General features: G+C 40.9%; 1 protein-coding gene across 1 annotated transcript in view; it reads right to left on the reverse strand.

The window, feature by feature from the left end:
- Window positions 1-8407: 8407 nt before the first annotated feature.
- The window catches only part of rnmt (RNA (guanine-7-) methyltransferase), a 30188-nt gene continuing 11736 nt past the window's right edge, over window positions 8408-26859 (reverse strand). The window contains exons 5-10 of the mRNA XM_073046536.1: window positions 24207-24388; window positions 20545-20709; window positions 19363-19480; window positions 15314-15415; window positions 12077-12110; window positions 8408-9618 (exon numbers count right to left, since the gene is read on the reverse strand). Coding sequence (XP_072902637.1) covers window positions 9581-9618; window positions 12077-12110; window positions 15314-15415; window positions 19363-19480; window positions 20545-20709; window positions 24207-24388 — 639 coding nt within the window. The 3' untranslated portion in view covers window positions 8408-9580. The remainder of the gene's footprint in view (window positions 9619-12076; window positions 12111-15313; window positions 15416-19362; window positions 19481-20544; window positions 20710-24206; window positions 24389-26859) is intronic.

Genomic DNA, 26859 nt, shown 5'->3' on the forward strand with positions numbered 1-26859 from the left:
GATGAGGTTGGTGACAGAGGATGGGAAGTGCCCAGAGCTAATAAAGTCAGTATGGGAGACAATGGCCTGGTGTTCCTTAGAGGGATTCTGTTTGAGGGGTAAATAAGAGGAGGTGTCTGACAGTTGTTGCTGGGCCTCAGCAAGGTAGAGGTCTGCCAGACTACCACAGCAACACCCCCCCCCCCCATCTGCAGGTTTGATGATGAGGTGCAAAGAGAGTGGAGAGTAATGTGTTCAGAAGGAGTAAGGTTGGAATTGGAGAGAGGAGTGGTGAAGTCGAGACAGTTGACTTCTTGTCAGCTTTTGGTAATGAAAAGATCCAGAGCAGGCAGAAGACCAGAGCCGGGTGTCCAGGAAGAGGAGGAAAGTTGAAGACAGGAGAAGGAGTCATCAGAACGGGGGTGGGGAGTCCTTGCCAAAGAAGTAGGCTTGGAGACGGCGGCAGAAGAAGAGCTCAGCTTCATGGCGGGCACAGAACTCAGTGAGGTGTGGGCACAGGGGGACAAAGGTGAGGCTCTTACTGATGACAGAACATTCTGCCTCAGTAAGGGGAAGGTTGGAGGGGATGGAGATGAGCTGGGATCAGAGGGGGGGTGGGTGTTGGTAGAGGGGAGGGCTGGAGTGTTCAGGAAAGGTGGGGAACAGGAAGATGGAGTTTCCGAGGACCAAAGAGTTGGCGGTGGGACTTGAGAGACATGGGATTTCAGAGTGCTAGCGGAGGAAGGAGAGATGAGGGTTCCAGTGACAGCACATGGATCCGGCCCGGAGGTGCCGACAGTCAAGGCTGGAGGGGTCTCAGTCTGGAGACATCCAGGAAGAGAGGAGGGTTGTAGACGGGAGAAGGGCGTCATCGGTGTGGGGTGGAGAATCCTTGCCAAGGAAGTAGGCATGGCCAAGGAATCGGCTGTACTTTCTCCCCATAGATGCTGCCTGGCCTACTGAGTTCCTCCAGCATTTTGAGTGTGTTGCTTGGATTTCCAGCATCTGCAGATTTTTTCGTGTTTGAGGTAACTTTTTTATTATTTGACTTCTCTTGTATATCTGCACTTGTAATGCTACTGTGACACTGTAATTTCCTTTGGGATCAATGAAGTATCTATCACAGAGGATCTATCCTGAGCCCAACACATTGATGCAATCACGAAGAAGACATGCCAAGCAGATATAATTCATTAAGAGTTTGAAAAGATTTTGTACATCCTCAAAGTCAAGCAAATTTCCACAGATCTACCATGGAGAGCACTCTGACATGAATGCATCTCCACTGGGTATTGCAGCTCCAATGCACAGGATTGAAAGAGGCTGCAGAGGTTTTTCGACTCAGGCAGCTCCATTACAGGCACAACCCACCCTACCATCAAGGGTGCAGATGTTGTGTCAAGGCAAGGGCAAAGATAAAAGATAAATACTTTGTTGATCCCAAAGCAAATTACAGTGTCACAGTAGCATTACAAGTGCACAGATATAAGTATTAGAAGAGAAATAGAAATAAAAAAATAACAAAGGAACATAGAAAACCTACAGCACAATACAGGCCCTTCGGCCCACAAAGTTGTGCTAAACATGTCCCTACCTTAGAAATTACTAGGCTTACCTATAGCCCTCTATTTTTCTAAGCTCCACATACCTATCCAAGAGTCTCTTAAAAGACCCTATCGTATCCATCTCCACCGTTGCCAGCAGCCCATTCCACACACTCACCACTCTGAGTAAAAAACTTACCCGACATCTTCTCTGTACCTACTCCCAAGCACCTTAAACCTGTGTCCTCTTGTGGCAACCATTCCAGCCCTGAGAAAAAGCCTCTAACTATCCACATGATCAATGCCTCTCACAGATACACCTCTTTCAGGTCACCTCTCATCCTCTGTCGCTCCAAGGAGAAAAGGCTGAGTTCACTCAACCTACTCTCATAAGGCATGCTCCCCAATCCAAGCAACATCCTTGTAAGTCTCCTCTGCACCCTTTCTATGGCTTCCACATCCTCCCTGTAGTGAGGCGACCAGAACTGAGCACAGTATTCCAAATGGGGTCTGACCAGGATCCTATATAGCTGCAACATTACCTCTCGGCTCCTAAATTCAATTCCACGATTGATGAAGGCCAATACACCATACGCCTTCTTAACCACAGAGACAAACTGCGCAGCTGCTTTGAGCATCCTATGGACTCGACCCCAAGATCCCTCTGATCTTCCACACTGCCAAGAGTCTTACCATTAATACTTTAATCTGCCATCATATTTGACCTACGAAAATGAACCACATCACACGTATCTGGGTTGAACTCCATCTGCCACATCTCAGCCCAGTTTTGCATCCTATCAGTGTCCCGCTGTAACCTCTGACAGCACTCCACATATCCACAATACCTCCAACCTTTGTGTCATCAGCAAACTTACTAACCCATCCCTCCACTTCCTCATCCAGGTCATTTGTAAAAAATCACCAAGAGTAAAAGTCCCAGAACAGATCCATGATGCACTCCCCTGGTGACTGACCTCCATGCAGAATATGACCCGTCTACACCCACTCTTTGCCTTCTGTGGGCAAGCCAGTTCTGGATCCACAAAACAATGTCCACTTGGATCCCATGCCTCCTTACTTTCTTAATAGGCCTTGCATGGGGTATCAAGTGCCTTGCTGAAATCCATATACACTATATCTACTGCTCTTCCTCCATCAATATGTTTAGTCACATCCTCAAAAAATTCAATCAGGCTCGTAAAGCATGACCTGCCTTTGACAAAGCCATGCTGACTACTCCTAATCATATTATACCTCTCCAAATGTTCATAAATCCTGCCACTCAGGATCTTCTCCATCAACTTACCAACCACTGAAATAAGACTCACTGGTCTATAATTTCCTGGGCTATCTCTACTCCCTTTATTGAATAAAGGAACAACATTCAAAACCCTCCAATCCTCTGGAACCTCTCCCGTCCTCATTGATGATGCAAAGATCATCACCAGAGGCTCAGCAATCTCCTCCCTTGCCTCCTACAGTAGCCTGGGGTACATCTCATCCAGTCCCGGCGACTTATTCAATTTGATGCTTTCAAACGCTCCAGCACATCCTCTTTCTTAATATCTACATGCTCAAGCTTTTCAGTCTGCTGCAAGTCATCACTACAGTCACCAAGATCCTTTTCCACAGTGAATACTGAAGTAAAGTATTCATTAAGTACCTCTGCTATTTCCTCCGGTTGCATACACACTTTCCCACTGTCACACTTGATAGGTCCCATTCTTTCATGTCTTATCCTCTTGCTCTTCACATACTTATAGTATGCCTTGGGGTTTTCCTTAATCCTGCTTGCAAAGGATTTCTCATGACCCTTCTGGTTTTCCTAATTTCCTTCTTAAACTCCTTCATATTAGCCTTATAATCTTCTAGATCTCTAACATTACCTAGCTCTCTGAACCTTTTGTAAGCTTTTCTTTTCTTCTTGACTAGATTACAGCCTTTGTACACCATGGTTTCTGTACCCTACCATAACTTCCCTGTCTCATTGGAACGTACCTATGCAGAACTCCACACAAATATTCCCTGAACATTTGCCACATTTCTTCTGTACTTTTCCCTGAGATCTGTTTCCAATTTAAGCTTCCAATTTCCTGCCTGATAGTCTCATGATTCCCCTTACTCCAATTAAACTCTTGCGTAACTTGTCTATTCCTATCTCTCTCCAATGCTGTGGTAAAGGAGATAGAATTATGATCACTATTTCCAAAATGCTCCCACTGAGAGATCTGACACCTGACCAGGTTCATTGCCCAATACCAAAACAAGTACTGCCTCTCCTCTTGTAGGCTTATCTACATATTGTGTCAAGAAACCTTCCTGAACACACCTAGCAAACTCCACCCCATCTAAACCCCTCGCTCTAGGGAGATGCCAATCGATAAATAAGTTACCACAAACAGTCTAACAGGAGGGGGTCATCACTTCCCCAGTTATAGGTTGACTCATTACAGAGCCTAATGGCCAAGGGTAAGAATGACCTCATATAGCGCTCTTTGGAGCAGCACAGTTGTCTTTTTTTTACTAGTGCTCCTCTGTTCAGCCAAGGTGGCCTGCAGAGGCTGAGAAACATTGTCCAGAACTGCCAGGGTTTTCCGTAGGGTCCTTTGTTCTACCACAGCCTTCAGTGTGTCCAGTTTGACTCCTATAAAAGACCCAGTCTTTCTAATCAGTTTGTTGATGCCATTGACCCAGCACACCACCACATAGATCATACTGGTGACAACAGACTGGTAGAACATGTAAAGGAGAGGCCTGCATACTCCAAAGGACTTCAGTCTCCTCAGGAAGTAGAGGTGCCTTTGGCCCTTCTTGTATACATAGCCTGTGTGTTGGTGCTCCATTCAAGTCTGTCATGCAAGGTCACCCCCAGGTACTTGTAGGTCTTTACCACAGCCATGCCCTCATCATCGACAGTAGCAAGGAGCAGAACAGACTTAGTCTTCATAAAGTCCATCATCATCTCCTTTGTCTCACTGTTGTTGAACTGCAAATGATTTAGCTTGGAGCATTTGACAAAGTCCTCCAACAATGCCCGGTCTTCATCCTCCTGTCCTCCCTTTACACACCCAATTATTGCTGAGTCATCAGAGTTTCTGCAGGCGACATGACTCAGTGTTGTATCTAAGGTTTGAGGAAGTGAGCCAATCTGCAGGCAAACATAGTTTACAGATAGTATTCTGTGAACCAAGGCAAGAAAGGACATTGAGACCGTAGCTTCCCTTTGCACAGCATTGGGCTGAAGCCGTTTGGCATATCCAGACAAGGTAAAGATGAACAAAGGATACATACGATAACTATAGGACAATTACTTTACCAACTCTAGGGTATCAAATATTATTAGCTCACAGTTTCTATTGATTAATACCTGTATTACTGTAATATGATTGATAATTGAGTATGCAAATAAGGAATTTGAACATGTACAAGATCACAGTTAATTTCTGTGTAAAAATTTCATTTTATTTGTTCAAGCATTAGAAAAGTTTGGTGACAGGAGTCACTTTGTGCACAAGTAAATAAAGTGTGATTGAGGAATGAGTGCAAGTTTTCAGAGTTCTGTTAATCTGTGACAACAAGGACATCATTCAAAGGCAGTGCCTCGAGAAGGCAGCATCCATCATTAAGGATCCTCACCACCCTCTTCTCATTACTGCCATGAGGCAGGAGGTACAGGAGCCTGAAGACCTACATTTAATGTTAGAGGAACAGCTTTTTCTCCTCCACATCATAACTCTGAATGGTCCACGAATCCATGAGCACTACCTCGCTATTTCTCTTTTGCACTGCTTTTTTATTGTACCTATAGAAATTGTTTATGCTTTGCACAGAAATACTGCCACAAAACATGTGTTAGTAACAATAAACCAGATTCTGAAATAAAAATAATAAGTATAATTTGACATTGGACTTTAGAACTCATACAAGAGCAAATTAGGTTTCACGATTTATATCAACACACACAGAACGCTGGAGGATCTCAGCAGGTCAGGCAGCATCTATGGAAATGAACAGTTGATATTTCAGGCTGAGACGCTTCATCAGGAGTGGAAAGGAATGGGAAAGATGCCAGAATAAAAAGGTGATAGCTAGAAGGTGATAGGTGAAGCCAGATGTGTAGGAAAGGTAAAAGGCTAGAGGAAGAATCTGATAGGAGTGAACCACAGGAGAAAGGGAATGTGGGGGGGGGGAAGAAGAGAACCAGAGACCCGGAGCGAGGTGATAGGCATTTAGAAGAGATAGGAGGCCAGAGGAATAGAAAAGGAGAGAAGGGGGGGAAGGAAATTTTTCTCTTTGGAAGATATCAATATTCATGCTATTAGTTTGGAGGCTACTCAGACTGAATATAGGGTGTTGCTCCCCCACCGAGGGTGGCCTCTTCATAACACGGGAGGAGGCCATGCACCAGCATGTCCAAACAGGACGGTGAATCAGAATTAAAACGTTTGGCCACCGGGAAATTCCACTTTTGGTGGATAGAGCGCTGGATCTCGACAAAGCAGTCCCCCAATTGATGACAGGTCTCACCAATGTAGAGGAGCTGCATCAAAAGCATCAGACACAATAGACGATCCCAGCAGATTCCCATGTGAAGTGTTGCCTCACCTGGTAGTTCTGTTTGGGGCCCTGAATGGAGGAAAGGGAGGAGTGAGTGGACAGGTGCAGCACTCTGACCGCTAGCAGGGTACGAGCCGAGAGGGAAGTTAGAGAGGAGGGATGAATGGACAACAGAATCAGAGGGAGTGATCCCTGCGGAAAGAGGAGGCGAGGTAAAGGTATGTTTGGTGGTAGGATCCTTTTAGAGATGGCAGATGTTGCAGAGAATTGTGTTGGATGTGGAGGCTGATGGGGTGGTAGGTAAGGATAAGAAAATCTTTATCACCGTTCAGGAGGGAGGAAGATAGGGTGAGCGCGGTGTTCAGGTAATGGAGGACATGCAGGTGAGGACAGCGCCAACAGTGAGGAAGGGAAACCCTGTTCTTTGAAGAACATTTCTGAAGTCCACAAATAGAAAGTCACATCCTCAGAACAGATGAGGCGGAGACAAAGGAACTGAGAAAAAGGAATAGTAGTTTTACAAGAGACAGGATGGGAAAAGATATAGACAAAATAATTGTAGGAATTATTAGGTTTATTAAAGATATCAGTCAACAGTTTGTCTCCAGAGACGGAGACAGAGAGATCAAGGGAAGGGAGGTATCAGAAATGGGCCAAGTGAATTTAAGGGCAGGGTAGAAGTTGGAAGCAAAGCTGATGAAATTGACAAGCTCAGCATGGGTGCATGAAGCAGCACAAATGCAGTCAATACAGCAGACGAAGAAACTGTTCTGTGTAGCCAACAAAAAGGCAGGCTCATCTGGGACCCTTGACTACCCCAAGAGGCAAGGCAACCTCCTTTACATTGATAAGAACCGTCTTAAATTGGGGGACTGCTTCAGAGAGCACCTCCGCTCCACTCGGCAAACACGGAACTTCCCGGCCCGATTCCCATTCTTGTTCCAACATGACGGTCCACGGCCTCCTCTTGTGCTACGATGAGGCCATCCTCGGGGTGGAGGAGCAACACCTTATATTCCATCTGGGTAGCCTTCAACCTGTTGGCATGAATATTGATTTCTCCTCCTGGTAAAAGAAAATTCCCTCCCCCATCTTCTATTCACCACTCTGGCTTCTTTCCTCTTCTCAGCTGCCTGTCATCTCTTGCTGGGACCCCTCCTCCTTCCCTTTTTCCTATGGCCTACTTTTATCTCCCACCAGATTCCTTCCTCTCAGCCCTTTACCTTTCCTATCCACCTAGCTCACTTACCATTTTATATCCTCCTTCCACTCCCCCATCTTTTTATTCTGGTGTTTCCCCCTTCCTTTCCAGTCCTGAAGGTTCTCAGCCCAAAACATCAACTGTTTATTCATTTCTATAGATGTTGCCCAGCCTGCTGAGTTCCTCCATCATTTTGTGTATTGCTTTGGCTTTCCAACATCTGCAGAATTTCTCATGTTCAGCACATAAGTTCTGGTTTTACTTAAAGCTTATTTTGTGGCTGGGGCTTTGCTTACAGAGGTGAGCTTCAGTGGAATACATTAGTAAAGAAACCCTGGGAACCTGCAAATACAGAAGTTGCAGATTAGTAAATCAGCACCCATTGCAAATTGACACCCTGAAGCAAGGTTTCATGTTACTTCTTTCAAGTAACTTGTAAGGAGCTAGGGACAGGGAGATGAGATGGTCAGAATCAATGGTTTTGATCCTCCCACTGTCCCCTTGAAGAAGATACTGATGTACATAACTTGATAACAAGCAAACTTAAGATGGCTGTAAAGCTGAACAAATTGATAGGAAATTGGGAATCATGTGCGGTTATCATAATGAAAAAGCCCAGAGAAACAAAAGGAAGATAAGTTGGAATGATGCAGCATTCACATCTTTCCAATGCAGAGAGTCAATCTAACATTACCTGATTACATCAGTGTGACCATCTCCCCCACAGGTAAAATGGTATACCACCCCAAGGTGGAACCCAATCAGCTGATGTAAACTGTTATCCTTGACAAGACTCAAGGAGGTGAGGAACAGATATAGAGCTTGTGGTCATTCATTTTAACTGGATAATTCATGCTGAGTAAATGTTTTACATTAATTGATTGGGTTTTAATAAAAGGAAATGCAGGGTGATCAAGAACAATAAGCACTAGATGATTTGAAAAGAGCCTGATACTATAGACTGTAGGCCAATGATCTGATGCCAACTACAAAATTTATTCATGAGGAAATAATTTAAGTGACAAAAGAAATGTAACAGCTTATAAATCTGTAAAATATATCTATGCATCATAATATTGATTTGTTCCAGCAAAAGAACTGCACAATGTCTTTGGAACATTCATAGTGAGAGTTCAAAATTTATTCAGACACTACCACAATTGATTTTCTGCATTACATTTAACTGCTTTTATGTTCTACAAGGAAAACAAAAGATACCACATTTATATCTTAAATATTTTTAACAAGAATTTACTTTAGAGAAGCCATAGTTTATAGATGGCAACGTGGCAGTGGAGAATAAAATATTCTATAGGAAACAGGGAAGTCACCGAAGAGTTTACCCAGTTAAAACTGGTGAGCATGCGTATGCTCCACGAAGTTCATATTTGTTCAGCATTCTAAAGGCAGGATTGGGAAATAAAACCTAAAAGTCAGCAGTTTATAAAACTGTCTACAAAAAGAACATCCAAGAAATGAATCAAATGCTTAATGGCATGGAGCCAATAAAACAACAGCTTCCATTATTGCTACATCAGACACTGACCTATGATGCCCAAGATTGGAACCACTGTCCATGAAGATTACATTAATCTTTCAAAAGCTACACAGTAAGTTTTGAGGAAGAGTCAAATAAAAAGGTCATTCTTACAAAGGAAAGGGGTTGGGGAGAAATAATAAAAGTAGATAACACCATAAAAGTATAAACAGGCAGGGCATAGAGCCCAAACTACTTCATGATCTCAGTAACAAGATGACAAGTAAATAATTTAAATTGTGCCAACAAATAATTTTTCCTACAAAATGCAGACAGGAAGTATCTACACTACCCTATCCCAGTACGCATGTTCAAAAACTCAAACAGCAGTGAGATTTTTATTTTAGAGTTTGTAATCACCAACTGACACGGCACATAATGATGATGATGATGATGATGATGAAATCACCAACTGACCTAGTTTTCTAATGTTTCCAGAAGGACCATCCTACATAAAAAGTAAAATGTAAAAAGCTCAGTATTCAAAATTTTTTAACAAAAATATATGCTTGCAACTAAAACAATAAGTATAGTACAAAGATTTTTTTTTAAATGACACATTCCATCAGGACATTGCATCCTGTGCAGCAAATAACTGTGCGCTGATCATCAGGGACTTCAGTTTGAATCCACAATCTAAAACAGCATCTGCACCCAATAGGCATAACTGGCATTCTTAAAATACTGTCTTCTAAACGATCAACTTCTATCGTTATCTCCTTCAGGTTCCAGCGAAGTTCCCAGCAAAAAAGGATTTGCTTATGGTTGTTTCTCAAATGCAAACACCAAGTATATACCTGGGAAGAAAGTATAAGGATTTTACTCTGGTTCTAATAAAACAATGATCGCACAGCCAGTGGATGGCAGTATTTCCACAAACCTTTGACTCTGTTCCTCATCTCCAATACAATGGAGTGCACTGAACTTGGAAAGATGCTACACCAATTCAAACTTTACAATATATATGCACAGGAGATCAGAGTGAGTGGTTGGGGGAAGGGGTAGGAGTAGGAGTAAGAACAACAGCACAAGCAGAGGTAATACAGAGTATAACTATCTCTACTCAAAACTGTTTAATGAGTGCCCTCCAAGAGGCCACTTAACTGCAGTTTGTTCAATAAAATGCAATCAGAGTCAGAGCAATAGAGCATAGATACAAACATTGCTTCCAATTGTCATTTTCTTGTCTAAGACTACAGTAACCTGTTTCACAGTGAAGGTATCAAAACTACCTCAGCAGTCATTCTAACTCTTTCTCCACGACTGGCAAACAATACAGCATGATGTAGATCAGTTGCAGATATGGACTGAGAAATGGCAGGTGGAGTTTAAACCCAGATAAATGTGAGGTGTTGCACCTTGGAGGGGCAAATACAAGGAGAGAGTACACTGTACAAGAGAGAGTACAAGATCCTTTACAGTGTTGCTGAGCAGAGATCTTGGGATCCCAGTTTATAGTTCCTTGAAAGTGGCTACACAGGTCGATAAGGTGGTAAAGGTGTATGGAATGCTCGACTTTAAAAGTCCAGGCATTGAGTCCAAAAGTCAAGAGGTCATGTTGCAACTTTATAAAACTCTGGTTAGGACACATCTGGACTTTTGGTAACATCTGGTCACCCCACTATAGGGAAAATGTTGAGGCTCTGGAGAGGGTGCAGAAAATGTTTACCAGGATGCTGTCTAGTTTAGAGAGCATGTGCTATCACAAGAGGCTGGATGAACTTGGGTTATTTTCTCTGGAGCGCCAGAGGCTGAGGGATGATCTGATTGAGGTTTATAAGATTAAGAAAGGCATAGATGAAGTGGACAGAGAGCATCTGTTTCCCAGGGTTGAAATGTCCAATACCAGAAGGCATGCATTGAAGCTGAGAGATGGTAGGTTCAAAGGGGGTGTGAGGAGCAAGTTTTTAGAAAGTCGTGGATGTCTGGAATGTGCTGCCTGGTATGGTGGTAGATGCAAATACATTAGAGGAGCTTGGACAGGCACAATAATGCAAGGAAGGATTGATATGGATATTGAAGGGATATGGGCGTGGTCTAGGTAGGAGGGATTAACGTTGGGGTGTTTTTGATTTACTTAAGCTGGTTCAGCACAACACTGTGGGCTGAGCAACCTGTTCTGTGCTGTACTGTTCTATTTTAACTAAGCTAGTTTGGAGTGCAGGCTCTCCTCAGATTATGAAATCTGACACATGTTCAGCCCCTCCACATGAACTAACATTTGGAGAACTACAGAGTGGATTTATCAGGTGCAGGGGGGAGAGAGGGAGGGGATTGCTGTCTTGGTTACAAACAAGTCACAGGAATGGAACCCTACAATAATTTAGGAACAACCTTTATGCATGCTCTAACCAACACTGAATTGATCAGTAGTTTTATGCAATGAAAAAGTTGTAATTCTGATGAAAGGAGGTTACAAACACTTTTATCTGTTTCTCTGCCTGGTATGCCTTCACAGCTTGGAATGGAAGCTCCAATGCACAGATTGCAAGAAGCAGCAGAGAGTTTTGACTCAGCCAACTCCATCAAAGCCTCAGCCCGGGTCACTTTCAAAATTATCTTCAAAAAGTGGTGTCTTAAGAAGTCGTCATCCATCACTAAGGGTCTTCATCTAAGACATGCTCATTCCCATTGGGACTGACCTGAAAACCCTCAATCATTTTAGGAACAGCTCCTCCCCTCTGCCATCAGGTTTCTGAGTGGTTCATATGTTATTATTCCTTTTCTTTTGCACTATTTAAGTAATTTGTAGCAATTTTTATGTCTCTGTGCTGTACTGCTGCAACAGATTTCATGCCATAAGAGATGATACATAGATTCTGCTCCATGTACTGCTAATAGTGTTAATAAATTCCAGCATGGTTATTACTTCAGATTTTCAGTACCTGCAATAGTTAACTTTGTAATATTCAAAGTCCTAAGCAGACTACACCAAATATATGTAGGGAAAATAATATTGGCCTGTGAGGCAAGTAAATTTTGTAATGTTCTAGCAAGTGCACAGAACCTGTGCCATCTAGTGGCCGCTATAGCAAAGTTTCAGTCATGACATGCAAAGACGTAGATAAACAATAATGATAACACATCTATTATAGTGAAGTTCTAAATTAAGTTAAGTGAAAATCCAAGATCAATCCTCTTTTATAATTAGATGTATGAAAACAATCAGGAATATCAATACAAATTTAACTGATAAAAATGAATGATTTTTCCTTTACAACTTCATATCAGCCAATTTTAAATTGTTATACTTACTTGTAGCCTCCCATTCAGATTTGCTTAATGTTCCCTGTAAAACAAATAACACAAAACCATTTTTGTAACGACAAAAGCCAAATGAAAAATTCATAATCATATTCCAGGCATCACAGAATAGTATCCAATATGTAGTTTTTTATACTCCCCACAGGTTTGCATCTTTGTGAGTAATTTCAACTATTTAAATATGAAATTAGAACTAATTCTAATGTTAGGATCAGAGTAATGCAGCACAAACAGGCCCGTCAAACTCAAGCTCACTGGGATTACTTGTTCCATTTCACACTACCACATTTGTTACTCTGCTCATTTCTAGTTGCTGCAGCCACTTTGTCCCACAGCCAAATTAAAAGAGGGCAAGTTTAACTATTAACTTTCCCAACATTTAAATGTTCAAGATGTGGGGTAGCCCTAAAGCACACTGCTTGAGCTCTGTCCATCAAATCTGTTTGCACACATAACCTAGCATAGTCATTCATACTGACAGGAGAAGGGGCAAAGGCAGGTTACAAGCACCTTAAAAGCAGTCACTTAGGGCAGATGGAGCTGGTCAACCATGGTTGGCAGCTCATCTAGAAGAAAAACTCTGAATTCAAACCTATGCTGCCTTGCAGCTATACCCACTCATGGGGAAGGTTATGGGAGTAAATCCTGAGCAGAGACCTGGAGTTGGAGTCACTCAAACAGACTCATGTTGAGTTGAATGCTGACTGGCAATTTCTACATCGCTGCTGATGCCAAACTGTTAGTTTTTGCTACTCCTTCGGATTAATCAGCTGCATGGAGAGGGGGTGTCTGCTAATTTGGTAACAGCTTGCTTTACATATCGTACAGCCCTGGCTTGCATATCACAAAGACCGCTGGGACACAACATAAATGGTTGACCCCAACCAATGGAGGGACTCAAGGGGAAGCATTAGTGAAATCAGTGGATGTTGTCTATATGGACTTCAGTAAGGCCTTTGACAAGGTTCCACACGTAAGGTTAGTTAGGAAGGTTCAATCTTTAGGTATTAATATTGAAGTAGTAAAATGGATTCAACAGTGGCTGGATGGGAGATGCCAGAAAGTAGAGGTGGATAACTGTTTGTCAGGTTGGAGGCCAGTGACTAGTGGTGTGCCTCAGGGATCTGTACTGGGTCCAATGTTGTTTGTCATATACATTAATGATCTGGATGATGGGGTGGTAAACTGGATTAGTAAGTATGCAGATGATACTAAGATAGGTGGTGTTGTGGATAATGAAGTAGGTTTTCAAAGCTTGCAGAGAGATTTAGGCCAGTTAGAAGAGTGGGCTGAAAGATGGCAGATGGAGTTTAATGCTGATAAGTGTGAGGTGCTACATTTTGGTAGGAATAATCAAAATAGGACATACATGGTAAATGGTAGGGCACTGAAGAATGCAGTAGAACAGAGTGATCTAGGAATAATGGTGCATAGTTCCCTGAAGGTGGAATCTCATCTGGATAGGGTGGTGAAGAAAGCTTTTGGTATGCTGGCCTTTATAAATCAGAGCATTGAGTATAGGAGTTGGGATGTAATGTTCAAATTGTACAAGGCATTGGTAAGGCCGAGTTTGTTGTATTGTGTACAGTTCTGGTCACTAAATTATAGGAAAGATGTCAACAAAATAGAGAGAGTACAGAGAAGATTTACTAGAATGTTACCTGGGTTTCAGCACCTAAGTTACAGAGAAAGGTTGAACAAGTTAGGTCTTTATTCTTTGGAGCATAGAAGGTTGAGGGGGGACTTGATAGAGGTATTTAAAATTATGAGGGGGATAGATAGAGTTGACGTGGATAGACTTTTTCCATTGAGAGTAGGGGAGATTCAAACAGAGGACATGAGCTGTGAGTTAGGGGGCAAAAGTTTAGAGGTAACACGAGGTGGAATTTCTTTACTCAGAGTGGTAGCTGTGTGGAACGAGCTTCCAGTAGAAATGGTAGAGGCAGGTTCGGTATTGTCATTTAAAGTAAAATTGGACAGATAAATGGACAGGTAAGGAATGGAGGGTTATGGGCTGAGTGCAGGTCGGTGGGACTAGGTGAGATTAAGCGTTTGGCACGGACTAGAAAGGGCCAAGGTGGCCTGTTTCCGTGCTGTAATTGTTATATGGTTATATGTTATATGGAAATGCTGCCTCAAAAACTGTATAGATCTTGGATGGTGGGGAAACCCACCATTCATATAAGCGTTCTGAAATATTACAAATGTCTTGCAGTTAATAACTTTTCAAACTCAGTGGATTCATTAGCTCTGTGTAGATGATTCCACATAGTTTAGCCTCTTTGGGATCATTACTATGCTTTTTTGATTGCTAATCCTTTGTCCATACTAATATATTTCCCTAATTCCACAATCTCCTACCATGCGCTACAATCTATGTGGCACACTACTGCATTACTGATTTTTCTTCTGGATATACAAATACTGTACATTTATTGGTTCTCTCAATCAACTTGGCTTGTTACAACCTCAAAAAGTTAAGTCTGTCAAACATGAACTCACTTTCATCCAACCATGAATTCTGCCTTGCTAAATGTCCCACTACTACTTCCTTGACAATGGATTCCACATTTCACTCGATTTCCCTCTCCAGTGTTGTCTATCCACCTGAGTATTTCAAGCAATATGTTTTCACCCAAATACACACTGAGAACACACCCACAAGATTATCTTTCCTGATCTGATTTAGCCCATCTACAAGATGAAAGTTGCTCACAATTACTACAGATTATTGCAGCCCCCATTTTTTAATTTATACTGTCCTACACTGCAGTTAATTTTAGGAGACCCATAAAATATTATTCCCACTCAAGTATGATATTCTGTACAACTTCTTATCTGAACCAAATTCATCCCATATTGTAATCTTCTGAATCAGGACCACACCTAACTACCATACCGAGTTCATTCTTTACTAATAATATGACCCCACCCCAATTCTTTTCCTCCTGTCCTTCTACAGGTATTACAAATGTATCAATTTAAAACAATATCTAACTTTTGCAATTCTCCTTAATGTCAGAAAATTAAGTACCTGCATTCTTTCCATTTTGTACTTTTTTTTTACACATAACCTACTAGCCACTGTTAATCTCAACTAAACTTCTTATTAGCACAAAACAAATCTCTGCTTTTTGCTGCAAAACGATTTGCAAGGTCCAAATCAAAAGCCATTAAAAAGATGTTTATTAAACTACTCAAACTAAAAATGACCAAGTTTCAGCTTACAATTGGTGCCTTTGCTTGCGGATTCTTCAGGAAATCTTCTGCGTGTTCATAATCATTCTTATTAGATACAACACTGCCACTGTACTCTGGGATGGGATATTGCTGCAAAACATATACCAGAAACAAGTATTAAGGCCACTTACAGAAAGATGTTTAAAAATTAAAGAGAAATTTAAAGGCAATTCAGTCATCATTTTTTCTAATAATCACTGCAATTTTGCACTCTCATAGCACTCTTTAAATAAACAATTTAAACGCGTTTAGAATAGTAGAGGAGTCTCACTTCAGATTAAATTGAGGAAACACGTATGCTATCAAAACTGAATACCATATGGAGCTTTGAAGTCTCACTAAGTGCTAACTTGTGACAACAAGTGTTTGGAAGTGCTCTCAGTGATATGTCAACATTATGAGTAATGGGACATCATTGAAAACTCCAAACCAACTACTGTAGCATAAAATATAACATCCACAGTTATTCTAGTGGCACAGAATGTAGACCTGCTGTCTCCCAGCTACAGTAACCCAGGCTTGATTCTGATCTCCAGTGCCAGCAGTGTGGAGTTTGCACACCCTCCGTGACCACCTGCTTTCCCCTTGAAGCTCTGCTTTCCTCCACATACCTCAAATTTGTTCTGGCTCTTAGCTAATTGGTTACAGTAAATTGCCCCTGCTGTAAGTGGATGGTCAATGAAACAGGCATGGTAATGGGCATGTGTGAGAGAACAGATTGCAGAGAAATAAGCAGGAGAAATGGATTGCTCTGAGTGCTAGCACAGGCTTGAAAGGCTGAATGATCTCTTCCCTGTCATAAGGAACAAGAAGAATATGTGAAATCAATTAGACATGGCTCATCTATGCTTCCACATACCGACAATGATTCTACAACTCTCTTAAAAATCCACTTTGAAACTGATTCGACAAAATTCAGTATAAAGAAATGAGACCTCTAATATCAAAAGGAAAGAATGATGGTAAAGAAATTTGATCTATATACTTTGAAGTTTTAATAATGGCGGTTTGATTGTATGAAAAGATACAAGATCCTTAGGGGTTTTGACATGACAGATGTTGAGACATTTCAACCAGTGATAGTGTCTTGAACAAAGGGGGAAAATTACACAATCGGGGATGGTCATACTAGGTGTGGAAACTTCCTGTAGATTTCTGGTGAATCTCTGGAAGCCCCTGACCACAGAAAGTTAGAGGTGAGATCACTGTAGTATCTACAGAGAAAGTGGATAATCCTCTGAGACATCAGAGAACTGAGGGCTATGGGGATCTGGCACAGAAGAGGAGTTGAGGCTTTAGACAGGTCAGTTATCAAATTATAGAAGAGTAGAATTGGGCCATTCAACTCATCAAGTCTGCTCTCTGCCATTCATTCAAGGCTGATTTTTATTTCTCAATCACATTCTCCTGCCTTCCCTGTAACCTTGAACTCCCTTACCAATCAAGAACTATCAATCTCTGCCTTATATACACAGTGACTTGGCCTCTAGAGTTCTCTGTCAACAAATTCCAAACATTCATTATCATATTGAATGGCGGGGCTGGCTGGAGGGTCTGGGTCTGGAGTAAATGCTCCTGTATTTACTTATATTCTAATGTTGTTTTTAAAGATCGTGGAAATATCTACCCGCCACCACAGTAAAAAAAAGGATATGAAATTACATTGCATCTTTCATGGAATTCGAAATATAATATTGAAGAGGATACTAAAAGTTTCTTCAGATACATAAAGTATATGAGGGAGGAGAGAGTAGATATTGGACCGCTAGAAAACGATGCTGAAGTGGTAGTAATGGGGGACAAGGAAATGGCAGACGAACTGAATAACTATTTTGCATCAGTCCTCACTATGGAAGACACCAGCAATATGGTGGAAGTTCCAGGTGTTAGGGGGCATGAAGTGTGTGAAGTTACCACAACTAGAGAGAAGGTTCTTGGGAAACCGAAAGGTCTGAAGGTAGATAAGCGACCTGGACCAGATAGTGTACACCCCAAGGTTCTGAAAGAGGTGGCTGAAGAGATTGTGAAGGTATTAGTAATGATCTTTCAAAAATCACTAGATCCTGGAATGGTTCCGGAAGACTGGAAAATTGCAAATGTCATTCCACTCTTCAAGAAGAGAGAGGGGCAGAAAAAAGGAAACTATAGGCCAGTTGGTCTGACCTCAGTGGTTGAAAAATGTTGGAGTCAATTATTAAGGATGAGGTCTCAGGGTACTTGGAGGCACTTGATAAGACAGGCCATAGTCAGCATGGTTTCCTCAAGGGAAAATCTTGCCTGACAAATCTGTTGAAATTCTTTGAAGAAATAACAAGAATCAGTTGCTGTTGTGTGCTTGGATTTTCAGAAGGCCTTTGACAAGGGCCACACATGAGGCTGCTTAACAAGCTACAACACAAGGTTTTAAGATTCTAGCATGGATAAAGCAGTACCTGATTGGCAGGAGGCAAAGAGAGGGAATAAAGGGAGCATTTTCTGGTTGGCTGCCGAAGACTAGTGGTGATCCACAGGGGTGTGTGCTGGGACCAATTCTTTTTACGTTATGTATCAGTATTTGGAAGATGGAATTGATGGCTTTGTTGCAAAGTTTACAGATGATATGAAGATAGGTGGAGGGGCAGATAGTGTTGAGGAAGTACAGAGGCTACAGAAGGACTTAGATGAGGAGAGCGGGCAAAGAAATGGCAGATGGAGTACAGTGCCGAGAAGAATATGATCATGCACTTTGGCAAAGAAATGAAAGTGTTAACTATTTTCTGAATGGAGAGAAAATACAAAAAAAAAACTGAAGTGCAAAGGGACTTGAGAGTCTTTCTGCAGGATTCCCTAAAGTTTAATTTACAGGCTGAGTCTGTGGTGAGGAATACAAATGCGATGTTAGCATTCATTTCAAGAAGACTAGAATATAAAAACAAGGATGTAATGTTGAGACTTTATAAAGCACTGGTGAGGCTTCACCTGAAGTATCGTGAGCAGTTTTGGGCCCTTCATCTTAGAAAGGGCGTGCTAAAACAGGAGAGGGTTCGAAAGAGATTCACGAAATTGATTCCAGGACTAAAAGGCTTGTCATATGAAAAGCATTTGATGGCTCTGGGCCTGTATTCACCAGAATTCAGAAGAATGAGGGGTGACCTCATTGAAAACTATCAAATAGTGAAAGGTCTTTATAGAATGGATGTGGAGAGGATGTTTCCTATGGTGGGAGAGTCTAAGACCAGAGGACACAGCCTCAGAATAGAGACGAGTCCTTTTGGAATGGAGATGAGGAGGAACTTCTTTAGCCAGAGAGCGGTGAATCTGTGGAATTCTTTGCCTCAGGCAGCTGTAGAGGCCAAATCTTAATGTATATTTAAAGTCGAGGCTGATAAATTTTTGATTGGTCAAAGCATGAAGGGACGTGGGAAGAAGGCAGGAGATTGGGGCAGAGAGGAAAATTGGATCAGCCATGATGAAATGGTGTAGCAGACTCAATGGGCCAAATAGCCTAATTCTGCTCCTATATCCTGACGAAGGGTCTCGGCCCGAAATGTCGACAGCGCTTCTCCCTATAGATGCTGCCTAACCTGCTGTGTTCTACCAGCATTTTGTGTGTGTTGCTGCTCCTGTATCTTATGGTTTTATATAATCAAGACATCCTAAAAGTATTTTTGGGAAAGTGGAATGGGAAATTCAAACTTATACTTCACTAAATTATGTCCAAAACAACAAAGGTTATGTTGGCTCGTGGCCTAGTGGGCAAGGCATCAGAATAGTAACCTGAAGGTCACTGGTTCGAGCCTCAGCTGAGGCAGCGTGTTTGTGTCCTTGAGCAAGGCACTTAACAACACATTGCTCTGCGACGTCACTGGTGCCAAACTGCATGGGTCCTAGTGCCCTTCCCTTGGACAACATTGGTGGCGTGGAGAGGGGAAGGCCTGCAGCTTGGGCAACTGCCGGTCTCCCATACAACCCTGCCCAGGCCTGCGCCCTGGAAACTCCAGGCGCAGATCCATGGTCTCTCGAGACCGACGGATGCCACCAATATGTTTTCATGTTACCTCTAATGACTTCATCTTCTTCAACAGCATTTTATGCTCTGGATTCTGGACTTTGTCTTTGAAAAAATCTGCAAAAGTCTTTTTTAAAACCAGCTTCATCTTGTGCCTTTTAGCCATCCTAGGAAAGGCAAACATGTAATGAGCACCAGAAGATAAGAAACTTTAAACACTGATCAAATCCCTCAATTTCTACAGATTGTTATCTCATTATTTATTCTGATTCACTTATATATGGAAGTAGTCATCTTTAGCAAGGTGAAAACTAGATTGTAGGCATGTGTGTGCGTGCACACGCACATCAATAATATTAGAGGACTGCAATCTGCTTCAGATTTTGTAGTGTTCAATTACTTCATAAAAGCAGCTCTGCAAAACTTGAAAACCTCATGCAAGGCATAGGGTAAAACATAACAAAACATTTAGAAATCTATTGCAATTATGTTTTATACTATATTTAAATAATTAGCCATTCTTTGAACAACTGAAGGTTAATGCAAATAAAAGTTCAGCTTCTCAAAATAAACATTGGTTTAAGAGCCAAACTATCAAACTACAACAGAACGTAAAAGGCTGAGGGGTGACTGCAGATGTTCATGGTCAGCACAGACAAGGTGGACTGAAGGGGCCCATTTTTATGATTCTATGAAGAGGAACTATTTTTTAGTAGAAAAAGTCAAAACATAACCTGCAGTTGCACGGCTCAAAATGTAATTGCTGCAAGATCCCCAAAATTTTAGAGCTCAATGTCAATTTCAGTTGATAGTGAATGAGACAAGTAACCTGACACCTCCCTATCTTGCAATAAGCCTTATGTTGAAGTTGCTCTTAATTGCACCAACCTCATCAGTAGATAAGTCTCCTCTGAGTATATCACCGCGTAACACCATTTTGAAAACAACAGTTGTCTGGATGCATCTCCTAATAACATCACATTGCAATACCCTGTACCTTCTGGTTAGAAAGTGAAATTTAACCCAAAAGTACTTTTCTCACAAAAAAATACTTGTCCAAATTTATTGTTCACCTCCCCTCATTCACCTCCAATGATTGCAGCTTCATGATGATACATCACCTCTATGAAATTTATAGAAATTTAAAAAGCAGTAAAGAGTAGTAATTTGTGACTGCTGATCTTGAATTAGAACTATTCTATTGACAATATAATACAATCAGAGAACTTACTCTTCAAACAACGGAAAGTAAACAAGGAATTCAGGAACATTAACAACTCCTTCCAAGTTAAAATCATACTGGCAGCCAAAGAGTGGGTATTCACCCTTCTTTTGAAAAGTTACACTGTACAATTCATTTCCAAAGGAGTTTGTTTCTGAGGCTTCCAGGCGTTTGCTGAAGAAAATAAGTTAAAGAAACATCAAATTATGACAAACTGTTGTTTATAAATAACATGCAGATTATAGAAACAAATCACAATGCTTTAAATTGAATGGTTTATACATTTTTCAATGCTGCAGAATTATGTTAATATAATAAAGCTCAGATGGACACGTTAGATTTAGGATCAAGTGAACACAAGGTACTGAATGCTGGAATCTGAAGCAAAAAGACAAACAGCTGAAGGAACTCAGAACGTGTGGCAGCATCTGTGAAGGAAAACAGAGAATCGAAGTCTCAGTCCAGTCAACACTCTTCAGCTGGACTCAGCCTGGGGTCAGACAATGGGTCTTGCTTAAGGCATTAACTGCCTATTTCCATCCTGTGAGTTCCTCAAGTCATTTGATATTTTTTTTAAATAAGATCTCAGTGGCTTGGCTAGAAGAATAACCCAATTACTAGGGACATTCAAAACAAGAATCATATTTGACAGATCAAGCAAATTACCAGGGCTGAAATGGCTAACACAGGGGGGCACACTTTTACGGTGCTTGGAAGTAGGTACAGAGGGGATGTCAGGGGTAATTTTTTTTTAAAACGCAGAGAGTGGTGAGTCCGTGGAATGGGTTGCCAGCGACTGTGGTGGAGGCAGATATGATAGGGTATCTTAAGAGACTCCTGGATAGGTACATGGAGCTCAGAAAAATAGAAGGCTATGGGTAACCCTAGGTAATTTCTAAAGTAAGTACATGTTCGGCACAGTATTGTGGGCCAAAGGGCCTGTATTGTGCTGTAGGTTTTCTATGTTCTATGTTTCTATTAGGCAGGAAATAAGAGTAATTGGAAACACATTTTCTCTGGCAAGTCCACATCAGATATGTGGAGGGTGTGTAAAGATCAATTGCATAGAGTACAGGAAAGGTATGTTCCTGTTAGAAGGAAGAACAAGGATGGAAAGATTAGAGAACTTTGAATCTCCAGAGAAGTGATAAATTTAGTCAAAAAAAAGGGAAGAAAATATAAATCTTCAGAAGTTAGAATCAAACAGAGCATGAGGATTACAAAGTAGCCAGAAAAGTACTAAAGGAGGACATTAGAGAAGCCAGGAAGGGTCATGAGAAGACCTTGGCAAGTAGGATTAAGGTGAATCCCAAGGCATTTTATACATAAATGAAGAGCAAGATGATAACTAGGGAGAGGGTAGGACCACTCAAGGATAAAAAGGGGGGCATTTGCTTGGATGCAGAGAGTGGGAGTGAGGTACTTAATGATTACTTTGCATGGAGGACCAGGAGATCAATACAGAGTGTATATATTAGGGCATTTGGAGGTCAAGGAGGAGGAAGTGTTGGGCCTCCTAATGAGTATTGAGATGAGTAAGTTCCCAGAGTCTGATGGGATTTACCCCAGGTTACTGAAGGAGGCAAGAGATGAGTTTGCTGGTGCCAGCTTTGAGAAGCTGGACAAACTTGGGCTGCTGTAATTGGAACAGCTGAGGCTGAGGGGAGATCTGATAGAGGTTTATTAGATTATGAGAGGCATAGACAGAGTAGACAGTGAGTATCTTTTTCCCCCCGGGGTTGAAATCTCTAATCCAGAGGGCAGGCATTGAAGTTGAGAAGGGGTAGATTCAAAGGGGATGTGAGGGGTAAGTTTTTTACTCAGTGGCGGATGCCTGGAATGTGCTGCCTTGTATGGTGGTTGAGGCAAAAAAAATTAGAGATAGGCACATGAATTTGAGGAAGATGGAGGTATATGGACATTGTGCAGATAAAAGTGATTCATTTTTGGGAGTTCTTGATTTACTTTTTAGCTGGTTCAGCACAACATTGTGGGCAGAAGGACTTGTTTTTGTGCTGTACCAACTGATAGAAAAAAAGTGGTCCATATCAGAAACTAAGGGCTAGGAATCAAGGAGTAAAGGCAAAGTATGCTATTTGATGGAAAACTGACCAAACAAACAATAGCAAATAAACACAAAATTTTCAGGTTTGAAAAAGATTACAGACTGGCTCACTTGGGGTCAATAATGGAAGATTTGGCAATTTTTTAAGAAAAAAAGTGCTTCAACAACAGCAGTTTTGCAAAAACAGCAGAATTAATAACAGACAAATTCAGTAATGTGTATATATTAACACAACAAAATATAGAAATTGTCATCCTGTTAGGTAACATCTGTGGTGGAAGAAAGTAAGTTTCAAAATGATGAGATTTAGCCGAATGAAATTTAAAAAATATAAAGAAAGTAATAAATTTATTTATTTACCTTTACTCTCTTTAGGGAAAATCCTTATCCTTGAAGGTTCGGAGATGACTGGAAGGATGTTTTTTTTTCTCTTGCTTTCTCTTTTTTTTTTCTAATTTTATCCTCAAATGGACTGCCCAATCTTTCTTTTTTTTTGTTTGTTCTGTTAAGTTAATGGGTTTTTTTTTTCCTTTATTAAATAAAATTTCCAATCTTTTTTCTTTTACGATTGTCAAGAGGAGTTGTGGTTTTCTTTTGATTATATTGTATATATAACAGCATAACATTTTACCTATCTAATTTTGATAATATATACTTTCTTTTTTTACTACTGTTTTTTTTTTGTATTATCTGTTTGCTAAACTTCTCCTCTGATTTGTATATTCTTTACTGGAAAATTAATAAAAAGATTGAAAAGAAGAAAAAGTACTAAAATACAAAGTGGGAAGGAGAGAAGAGAATCTATTGGAATGTCAATGATAGAGGCTAAGTTACAAAGAAAAAGACTTTAAAAGAAGCAGTAAGTAGATGGGGCATAGAATTAAATGCAAAATAAAATATTTTCAATCAAATCACATCGAAGGGAAGCAATCTCAGAACATGGATACTTCAAGCAGAGACATCTACTGTTGCTTGAACTTACTTAATGCAAGTAACCTCTGACTCACTTCTGTGTGTATTAAGTAGACTGAGGTGGAACTTTAAGATTTTTATCCAAATTTAGGAATCCAAGTCAGGGTGATATGTGCCTTGGAAGAAAACATGAAAGGGATGGTGTCTCCATACATCTGTCTTTCTGAATGGTGCTGAACTTGACAAGTTCTTATGTAGTATTGTCTAGACTGAAGTAATATTTGACAGTGAAGGAATAGTTCCTTTGAGTAAATACATGTTCTTGTTAATAATTTATTATTGCAGTTATAAATGCATAGTAACTTATTCTATTACACACCAGCAAATAGTGGAGGAAATTTAAGAAATATCAGGAACTGAGCAATTCAGAGGATACCATAGAGAACACAAGAGAATGAATGCAGTTCATTCAAAAAAGCAAACACTCATACCAGTGGACTCCTGAGAAAAACACGTAGCAGAGCAATTTTGTTTTGAACAGGGAAGATGAGCATAGAAAACCTGAAGCAACAGTATAACTAAGTTTAGCACACAACCAGTTTCATACATCTTAAGTTTTAATGCTCCTCCTCCTTCCCACACAAGCAAGATTTGACATTGTCAAAATGGTTTGCACTTAGACAAATTCACTTACACAAGCTCAAAAGCATTTGGTGTGGTTCCGATGAAATATCCTCCCGGTCTTAGGTGATTGCAGGCATTCCTTAGCATGGTGTCTGCCTGTTCCAGTGACTCAAAGGAATAGTGGTAGACAAACTGACAGCTGCAAATATCAAAGACAGCGTTTGGATCCTTATATTTCTGAGTCAGCAACTCCTGGAAAACATGCAGCAAATGCATTAAAAGTGCATTTGAAATGAAGCTAAACTGGACCCAAACACCACATTACGAAAACAAGAGCAATATATTTGTTAATCCAAGTGCTACTTCTTCCCAAAATTCCTCCTTTCTGTAATATTCCAGCTATGTCAAGTAAATCTATCTACCTTAACCTTCATCTATCATCAAGTATCTATCTATCTATCCTGTTAACAAAAGCCAGTTGCCAATTTTGTTTAAAGGAAAACATTAGGGAAGGCTGTCAAGCTCTTAAGGATTGAAATGGGATTTTTCATTGAAAAATAAGAAAGACGAATCATATGGAGACTAACCAGAGTATATTCTCCCCACAGGGAAGATCCAGGAGATTTCATATACCCAACTCAAAATTGTTTAGAGCTTTGATAAGAGTAAATAAGAAAATACTGCTCTCAGACAGAGTGGTGGGAGTGTGGAATGAGCTGCCAGTTGAAGTGGTGAATGCAGGCTCACTTTTAACATTTAAGAAAAACTTGGACAGGTACATGGACGAGAGGGGTTTGGAGGGATATGGTCCAGGTGCAGGTCAGTGGGACTAGGCAGAAGAATGGTTCAGCACAGCCAAGAAGGACCAGAAGGCCTGTTTCTGTGCTGTAATGTTTTACTGTTCTAAAGTGGAAACATTTGGCAGAGATGCTCAGCAGGTCAGGCAGGAACAATGGCAAGAGAAATAAGAGTTAATGTTTCAAGTCAATGACCTTCCATCCAAACCGGTAAAGAAAATAGCAGGATCTTAATTTTTGCCGTTAACTTTTTGTATCTGTTTCACTAACATCCATTTTCTTTGTGTTTTTATACTTGTTTTTCCTTTAGATTTTTACAATTTTAATGAAATCTCATCAACCTGACACTTACACTCTTCCACCACCAGTGCTACCTGATCCAATAATCATTTAATGCATTTCTGAAGGGTGGAGAAAACAAAGCTAATATCAGAGATATGGTGGAGACCAAGATTCAGGTGGCAATTGCTTTTGATACTGTCCAAGAGGGAAATGGCCATTCCTTAATTAGAGCTTATTGTCTCAAGTAATACTAATAGGGACGAATGAATGAGAGTAGAAAAAAGGCAGTGCCTGAAAAAGACAACATCCACCATTAGGACTCTGAACAGCCAGAACACGCACTCTTCTCATTAATACCATCCAGGACTGGGCAGAGCTTAAGAGGACAGTGGCGCCTAATGACAACTCCTTTGCTTGCATCTTCGGAAACAGCTCTATTTCTATCTTTAATATCTCTTTTTTTCCCTTTTCAGGCTTCTTCTGAAGATCTTGACCTGGAGTTGCACATTAAATTTGTTTCTTTGCGGAAAAGGGAACTGCTCTCGGGGTCTCACAACTGGCCACTTTTCAATATGCCAAGGACACGACCTGGAAGACTAGTGCACCTTCAGGGTGCCAGATTTTCGTGGCTCTGGAGGTGGGCAGACTAGAGGTCAGTGCTGCCGCCTGGTGAGTCAAGCGAGATGGAAGATCAAAAGCAGCGAGCTGGCTGCTGGTTGTGTGCCCAGAGACCTGAGTTCTTTGGGCACAGAGCTCAGAAAAAACGTAACAGACTTTTAACACGATAAATCAGCAAGTTGTTTTGATATGTCTCCACTCTCACTGTGATATGGGGACACCTTATTAGGGATAGAGAGAGTCTGTGATGTGTCGAATTACCAGGTGAATGAGTAGTCTTCGGGGTACTGCAGGTCTGTGTCTTTATCAATGCTTTGCTGCATGCTTGAGTGCTCAGTGGAAGGTACCAATGCTATTTTGCTGGTGGGGGGGGGGGGGTCGTTGCTTTGCTGCTGCTTATGCACAGGGTGGGGTGGTAGGCATTCTAACTGTCATTCATTCTTTGGGGCACTCCTGTTTTCGTGGATGTTTGTGAAGAAAAAGAATTTCAGAATGCATATTGTATACATTTCTCTGACATTAAATATACATATTAAGGTCGTAGAGGAGCCTAAAGACTGACACTCAATGTTTTAGGAACAGCTTCTTTATCTCTGCCATCAAATCTCCAAATGATCAATAAACATAATTTCATTATTTGTCTTTCGTACCATTTTTTTATTGTAACTTTTAATTTTTTATGTCTTGCACTGTACTGCTGCCACAAAACAAAAACTTTCACAAATATCAGTGATATTAAACCTGATTCTGAAATTGAGCACTCCAACATTCTCTTTTATTTGATTTCCAGCAATCTATATTCCACATTTCACAGTTTCTAATTTGTTTTTGTTTTTCTGTACAGCACTCATTCACCTTCTATTTCAATACATCAGACTATGATCAACTATCATCCACCCCACCTCCTCCCCGGAAAAAACATGTGATTGTGACTACTCCACCTGAAGTTGTAGTGGAAGCAGATTTGATAGGAAATTAGATTAATACTTAAAAGGGAAAACCTTGCAGGACCACAAGAACAAAGGA

Source organism: Hemitrygon akajei, chromosome 1 (assembly GCF_048418815.1).
Source record: "Hemitrygon akajei chromosome 1, sHemAka1.3, whole genome shotgun sequence".
NCBI lineage: Eukaryota > Metazoa > Chordata > Chondrichthyes > Myliobatiformes > Dasyatidae > Hemitrygon > Hemitrygon akajei.